At 34.2% G+C, this 8,154-nt stretch overlaps 1 protein-coding gene across 1 annotated transcript; it reads right to left on the bottom strand.

Annotated features, from left to right (window-relative positions):
- Positions 1 to 1,240: 1,240 nt before the first annotated feature.
- On the bottom strand, positions 1,241 to 7,769 carry LOC129888400 (probable ADP-ribosylation factor GTPase-activating protein AGD14). Its single transcript, XM_055963377.1, has 13 exons — positions 7,662 to 7,769; positions 6,555 to 6,616; positions 6,343 to 6,430; positions 6,204 to 6,265; positions 6,038 to 6,134; positions 4,136 to 4,555; positions 3,172 to 3,654; positions 2,681 to 2,827; positions 2,490 to 2,594; positions 2,324 to 2,407; positions 1,853 to 1,982; positions 1,623 to 1,668; positions 1,241 to 1,438 (listed from the first exon to the last, which is right to left on the bottom strand). The coding sequence occupies exons 1-13, from the start codon at positions 7,767 to 7,769 to the stop codon at positions 1,300 to 1,302; spliced, it is 1,971 nt and encodes a 656-aa protein (XP_055819352.1). The 3' UTR covers positions 1,241 to 1,299.
- Positions 7,770 to 8,154: the final 385 nt, after the last annotated feature.

Below are 8,154 nucleotides of genomic sequence, written 5' to 3'. Positions count from 1 at the left end.
CATCAACGACCAATCTCTTGAAATTTAAAATGAGACCAATGAATTAAGAAGGACTTCTTAATACAAATATAATGCTAGTGCTTATTTGCACAAAATAGTATACTATGTTCGATTCATATTATCTGTTTTTTAATATTTTTAAGAAAAATAGTTAATATACCAATCATAAGAGTACTTGTTCAAACGACAATTTATTTCTGTTTAAACATTTCAATTGATGAACACTTCACTAACCAGAACAATAAATGTAGATCAATTTTGATTGGGGGTTACTATAAATGATTTCTTGTTCTTCTAAAGTACTACTTGTCAAGTATTTTGGAATAAACACAATTTGTCAAAACAGCTAATTAATATTTGGAGTCTGAGAGGATATAACATATTTCTTGGACTTAAAAAGTTAGTCAATTTTGCCCTTATATGTCATAACTCATAAGTAATTGAATTTTGAGAGAAGAGAAGCAAGTATTTTTATCTAGAGTTATGGCAAGATGAATATGATCTCATAACTTTTGATCAGAATTCTCCGATTTCAATTCCTGAGGATGAAAAAATCCATAATAGAGAGTGTTTCATTTTTTAAAAATAAGTCTATTGAAACACGAATCAAAATTGAACAATAGGTGGAAACAAATAATGCGAAATAATTGACTTGTAAATAGTCCACATCCTTTTATATTTCTGAGAACATCTTGACCACCAAATTAAAAGAAGTTTGGATTAGAAAAATAAATTTTAAAAAAAACATTATTACTATAAGTTTATAAAATTAAAATGTCTGTTTAAGGTCTTGTACTTGGATCATGACTTTGATTATGTAACCGACCAAACTAAATCAATTAGCTAATGAACCAAGTTCACAATTTTAGGATGAAAAAAAAAACAGGACTAGTGCAAAAAAGACCAATGTACATACATCCAGTTATACACATTTTCCCAAATTGAAATCAGTTCAGTTCTGCAGTTTAAATCTTGGATTCGCCTCTGGTTGATATATACAGAGGCGGATCTACAATATATGTTACGAGTTCGACAGAATTCAGTAGCTTTGACCCAACCCTGTCCACTTCATATGTATAAATAATCTAATCCGGATCCCATTAAGCAAAAAGGATAATTAGATCAGAACATATAAACTTTAAATCTTGAATCCGCCTCTGAATATATACAGCTACTAGCAATACACTTTTAACCAGACTGATTGAACCTAAAACTTCTCCTAAGATATATGTGTGTGGGATACAAGAAACTGGAACAAGTGAAGTCTTGTATATATATATTTGATGTTTCTTTTTCAGACTATCCAAATGGATTTCCTCCTACAGATGAAAAACTGTTTGATCTAGCTTGCGCGAAATATGCATCATTGGACTGTTGAAGAGGATTTAAGGAAGCGAAGGCGGAATCATCTTTGCCAAAGCTAGTATTCCCTTGTGGACTGTGATGAAAGATTGAAATTTTAGTAAAATTTACATGATAAAGAACTATACCGTGAATTCTTTCTCCGATAAAAGTATCTTAGGAAAGAACTGATTCATGTTCAAATTGCACGAAAAAACATATTGAAGGCATGTGGTCTAAGATTGCAAAGCCAAAACTATTGACATGGACATAAACCTTACTTGGCAAGGGCCATGTTGTTGGGAATTTGTTGCCCTGCATATGCCCCTGCAACATTTTTATCAGACAACAAGCAAAAGATAAGATCAAATGTCATAACGAACGGATGGTTGAAAAGAAGTTCAAATTTGGTATATATTGAACTATATGACCATCTCATCTAAAAATTTAAGCGGTCAGAGAGAGAACATTCATTTACTTAATTATTAATGTCATTAGAAGTTGATCTTACCTCCAGAAATGGTCATCCCATAGTTAGTTGTTTGTGGAGGCATATGCATTGCCAAAGCATAAGGCAGTGGCTGAGGCTGAGGCTGTACATTTGTTGGTAGTGCTGCTTGCATAGGTAACATTGAAGGAAACTGAAAAAAGAAGAAACTTCTTAAAGTTAGAGATTGAAATGAAATTAGAACGTTCGATCTATTGGTATCTAGTAGGTACACATTCCACAAGGTTACGAAAAACTTGTTAGCTAAATCGTTAGGAGTAACTAAATGCATCAAGAGCTCAATAACCTTGGTGATATAAGTTAGAGCAGTAAGTGTAAAGAATACATCTTTAACTTCAACTATACATGTTTATCGTTCACTGTTTTCTTTCCTTTTCATTTCCGTGCTGCGAATATTCCAAAAAGCAGTACAGAACACACTGGGTTTGAACAAGAATTGTGGATTATCATTAGTCCACAATTAACTCAACATACCTCTGGGGCTTGAACTTGAGGACCACCCTGACCAATATCGAATGGATTTCTTGTTTTTGTTGAGTTTGGAAGAGCTGAAATGGCCTGTAATCAACAGTTCATTTATATTAGAACATTAACCTATTCCATGGTTCAAATTTGGTCAGAGTTTTAAAATGCGATTTACCATTACAGACGGATGGTATTGCATGCCATACGCCATTCCATGAGGGGGGTATTGCCAACCTGGAACAGCTGCAGCAAGTGGAGGATAGCTCGATGTGAAAAGATCCTGTATCAACATTTTCCCCATTTAACACTCTGTTTTGGCGATATCGACTTACTTAAGATGCTTAGAATCCAGTATGAAAGTTTTACCATTGGGAGTTCTTTTCTTCCAATAGAATTTGGATCATTTGATGGACTAGAATTTAGAGCTGTCATAGAGGCAGCTTGAGATGGTTGAAGAGATGATCCATTTGTAGGCGGCGCTTCGGGATTTCCTGCAGGTTGCAAAGTATTTTGCTGCCAATATGCACGAGAAACAGAATCAGTTGCATCGAGCCTCGTTTCAAATACTGAAGTTCCGTATTTACAAATACTGAACTTCAACATTTGAAATACCGGTGAAATATTGAAAAACTTGCTTGAAGAGTATTTCAAGTGAAATAATGATTTTCCCAGACAAAACTTCAACCTTTTTTCTAGTGAAATTTGTATCCAAACACAACCTCAACTTCCAAATAATGTTTTTCAACTTCAACCAAATGTTGTTTGGACGCTTAGTTATGCCTATTTTTTAAATGTCTCAAGAAAATTTTGCATCATTTGTAATGCATAATTAGAGAAACTTCACAAACTCTTCTTACCTGACCATACGCAACTCCAAATGATGCTGTACTTTGTTGAACATTGGAGCTTTTGATCCCCACGGGAACTCCAGAATGCTGATTATTTATCGGTATCACAGTTGAGTCATTAGGTCCTAGAAATACTAGGGTACTCTCAAACGAAGCCACAGGAGGTCCAGAACTACTAGAAACTACAGGGGAAGCTCCAGCTGTTTGAGTGGCATTGCATGAAGGTACAGTTCCAACTGATTTAGTTTCAGTAGCAGCTGGAATTTCTGTCGATGCAACTGGTGGAGTTGACATGTCAATAAACAAAGATTCCAGTAAATCCATATTGGAAACCTTATCTGCTGAGGAAAGTGGAGTTGTAGCATTGGAGGTCTCTTTAGGTGGATCTGTTTGTTGTGTCTGTTGCTGAGGCTGAGGTTCAGCTTCCAAATCAATTAAGCTAACAATATTGGCAGCAGCTTCCTTTTCCTTTTCCTTTTCCTTTTCCATTTTCTGAAATTAAGAAATTTAAAGATCATGAACATTGATATCGAAATCACTTCACATGTATCCAAAACCCAAGCGTAAATCAATCTTGGAAAATAGTGATCTTATTCTGTAATAGATGAATAAGACTCAAATTCATCATTTTACTTGAGAAAAGAGCAGCCTCTATAATGATGAATAGGATATATGCATAACATGACAGTTGAGAAGTTTACAGGACTAAGCGCTCAAGTTGGCTTCTTTTCGATAACATCTACTCTCTCTATCAAATTTCATATGCTAATGTTTCACCGGACAAAATTTAAGAAAGGCAAACTTTTGGTACATACTAAAAGTATTCTTAAGACTCGTGGTCTTAAACATACCATAACATTTTTGTAATTACAAGAGCATGTCATTAAGGATAATATAGAAAGATGTTACTTTTTTCTTGTAAATACTATAAAGGGAAGTGCCATAAGTAACTTGAAATGATCACAAATCTCACCTCATCATTAGCAGAGCTTTCACGAGCAACTCCATCTGCATTTTGTTTAGGAGACTCACCGACCTCTAGTGGTATAACTTTCTCACCCAAAATTTCTTGGATTGAATGCATTTTGGGGGAACTAGGCGAGTTGCTTCTCCACTCTGATTTTGAGAATATATGATATTGATATCGCTTAACATCACTTGTTCCATCATCTCGGAACCTGTCATCAACTATTTCAAAGCGCGTTGATAGGCCCCTCTCCCTGCTAGACCTCGCACCTTGGTTGTAATTACGGGGACTTCTTCTATCCTCGATATTGAAATATGATCTTATGTTTAAATCATCAGTCCTTCTTGGACTGTATGTTTCAGATGAACATCTGTCAGCATCTCCAGCTCCGGGACTGTACATTTCCTTATAGTCATCTTTAAAACTCTGTGGAATACAAAACAAAGTTCCTGAAAAGGAGCAGGAAAGATATATGTACAAATTTACACGTTGCTTTCTACCACATCGTTTCAAATGAATTTTACCATAACATTCCTCTAAGAACTGATATAGAATTGATTCAATTATGGAATCATGAATAGTCATTGGTTGGGTTGCTGTATAAACACCATAATCTATACTCCTCTGTTTCAACATGTTTGTCTGGTTTTGACTTGGCATGGAGTTTAAGAAAGTAAAGAAGACTTTTGAATCTTGTGGTCTTAAACTATTATGTAGAATGTATCAAACTGTTGTGATCTTAAACATGTCATGTGTAAAGTTGAAATTAAAGAGTTGTTAAAAAAGAAAAGAGTCATTCTTGTTTGAACAGACTAAAAAAGGAAAGTAAGACAAACAAATTGCAACAGAGGGAGTAGTATGTAATATGTCAAAGAGTGCTGCTCCAAATGGAAAGATCAGTTTCAACATTTCAAAGCATTTTTTTCAGCACTCTTATCGGTTACGATCAATAAAAATAAGCCAGAACAGACTGTTGGGTTTAATTGATAGATTGAATGGGAAATGGAGGGAAAAGAAATGGATGGAAAAATGATTTGTTCTCTCTTGCTTTATGAAATAAGCATTTGTCCCACATAGGTGGTGGAAAGAAATAATCTCCTACTTAAAAGTAGAAGCACTCTTTCATGTTGCTAAAGGGTCAAGAAGAGGGTCTCCCCTCACGCCATCGTCGTCGCTGGCTCAGCTCGAATTTGGATTTGATTTGGTTTGGTTTGGTCTGGTCAATTGATTGATAATCTTTTTGGACCAAATTTCCTTTAATTTTTTAATTAATTAGTATTATTTATTTATTTATTTAATTAATTAAAAATCCTGACCCGACCCGTTTCTTTCTTTCCCGGATTAATTTAAAATATTTCCCTCCGTTTTTCCAACAAAATTTTTCTAAAAGGTTGCAATCTTGTCTGAAAAGTTGCAAACCTTTGGCAAACCTTTTCTCAACAGATACCTTTCCAAAAAGGATGCAAACATGCTATATATATCTGTTAATCCTCAGAATTGTTCCTTACGAAAATTTCTGATAAACAATCTTCTTCTGCTTTTTTTCTGCACTTCCTAAAAACTGTGTGATATACTGCTTTCGAGTGGTTCGCTGTCACCATAATTTGTTGTACCGCTATTCTGGTGAATAAATCGTTCTATCCTGGGAGGAAAGATTCCAAAACCTTAGGTACATTGAGGGGAATAATTTCCTTAAGGACACACTGTGCATTCAGTGGGCTCGGTTTCTTGTTCTTACATAATTTTTTCAGACACTGTTCTTATTTTCTGTTCTGGTTCTGTCTTTTATTTCAGAATTTATTATTGTTGTTTCATCGTTTGTTTTCAATACAGTTTACTAACACAGACTATAATACATTACCAACTGCAGGATCGATCTAGCATGAAATGTTTTTGGTGGACACTTACTGTTTTCACTACAGGAAGCTTTTCACGGCCCCTCTCACCTGTGTATTTCCGGTCCACATAAACGTGCTTTATAAACTCCCGAAGTCTGTAAAGATCACTGTAATGCAAAAACAACATTAGTATTGAGCCACATTACCACGAATAGCTTCCTAGAAAGAAATACTACCTGGGATCTGGATATGAATTACGATACGTATCCCATGTATTGAAGTAGATTTCCTTTGCTCGCTAAAAAATGAGAAGTGAATTAGCCTATGATCCAAGAATGATTTAAAAGTAAACTTTGGCAAAATGTGCACACATACCTCATTACCTCCGGCTTCTAGAGCACTAACTTCATCTTCACTAAATCTAGCCATTGACACAGATTTTACCCTATGTGTGAACTCACGGCTGAAAAATAATTTCAACGAAAAAAATGTATCATCAAATCCAGAGAGTCCAACAGAAAACAACTGCTTACATAACAATAAAAAGCGGTTTATATAACTCCACAGTACACTTAAATGATACTTACTGCACTCCGCTGCAATTTGTGCAGACAAATGTCCAGAAAGTTGTGCAAACATATTGTGGTCCCTGCTAGGAACAACAGATGCAACAAAAATGTTCCTTAGATCACTCAAAACTAAACAAAGATGGACACATTTAAGATTGAGGAGTTAATTAAGCATATGTAATCGAAACTGTTCCTCAGATCACTCGAAAACAATGTAAATACAAATTGGTTAATAAATGAATCTGAATTAAGCCTTACTGCCATTTTCTTCTATAAATATACAAATAACAAGCCTTACATTGCAAGTTAAGATGTCCATCTTTCCTTTTTATATCTATGCCAAAATAGATGGAACTTTGCGCGCACATATATAGTTTTCTCAACAAACTATATGAATCCTAACTATCCATATCGTTCTAATTAAGCTAATTTGAGTCCAATACAATAAGAACATACACATTTGCCATGACTAAAGGACATATAGAGAAAAGGACCCAAAGTCGACTTACTAACGTGACTAAAATTTAATCACAATGATAGTATCAGCTATATATAGTACTTCTTTTATCCAAATTTATATGGCACACTTTCTTTTTAGTCGGTCTCAAAAAATGACACATTTCTATAAATAGTAACAATTTAACTTTTAATGTCCATTTTATCGTTAATGAGATGATTTATAGTTACACAAACATCTATGACTTATTTTAGACCACAAGGTTCAAAAGTTTTCTTTTTTTTCCTTAAACTCTGCGTCAAATCAAATCAGATCACATAAATTGGGACGAACAGCAAGTGTCATTTTCTTCCATTGTTCCCTATTCCAACGTTGAACCCGGGCGTTTGAAGGGAAAATCATGTGCAACTTCTACTCTTGCAAAGTTCAATTTCACTTGTTCATTCCCTTACCCAACATCAAAGGCGAATCATCTAGGAAAAGTTCTTGATTTCAACTGAACTCATTACTTTCATCTCGAACTACGTGCATATATGCAAATACAATTCTAAAATGTATATAATGAACATAGTAACTCTAGATACTGAATTTGTCTTTGCTCCCCACCACCACATTATAAATCAAAGGAACAAATAAAGGAATAATTTGTAAGGGTTACATTTACTTACCAAACAATTGCAGTTGATACATCTCCTATTGTGTTGAAGCTTTAAAAGACCACGAATTATCTTTTCTATCTTTTCCTCTCCTTTCATTTTTTTGAACATTTTATTCATCTCCAACCTTTTTTCCCAATTACCTGTTTTATAAGACAAAGGAAAAAAAAGTACCAAGCACAAAAATAATCAATCTTAATGATCACAAAGCAAATCACAAGTTAAAAAACAAAACATATATGTACAAAGCATGAAAAATCATGTTATGTATAAAAAAGAAATATATTTGTCACCATGTTATTAATTAAATCATTTTTGAAAGAGCATCAGTTTAAGAAAATATTACCTGATAAAATGTTAACTATTTAATTTATGATTGAAGGGAAATTGTTGGAGATCTAAGAAAATAGGCAAAAAAAAAAAATGTTATAGATGCTAACTGTTTTCTCATGATGGAGGAAAGATTTTTTTTTTTTTTGGATTGAGAGTGGGGGGTGTGGTGGGA

The sequence above is a fragment of the Solanum dulcamara genome, chromosome 5 (assembly GCF_947179165.1).
Source record: "Solanum dulcamara chromosome 5, daSolDulc1.2, whole genome shotgun sequence".
Lineage (NCBI taxonomy): Eukaryota > Viridiplantae > Streptophyta > Magnoliopsida > Solanales > Solanaceae > Solanum > Solanum dulcamara.
Note: the sequence above shows the minus strand (reverse complement) of the source record. Positions and strands in the feature narration are given on the sequence as shown.

Coding starts and splice junctions, on each gene's coding strand:
- LOC129888400 (XM_055963377.1), bottom strand. CDS start 7,769: ATGAATAAAATGTTCAAAAAAATGAAAGGAGAGGAAAAGATAGAAAAG. Junction 2,408..2,489: donor AATACCATCCGTCTGTAATG/GTAAATCGCATT, acceptor TGTTGATTACAG/GCCATTTCAGCTCTTCCAAA. Junction 1,439..1,622: donor AACAACATGGCCCTTGCCAA/GTAAGGTTTATG, acceptor CTTTCATCACAG/TCCACAAGGGAATACTAGCT.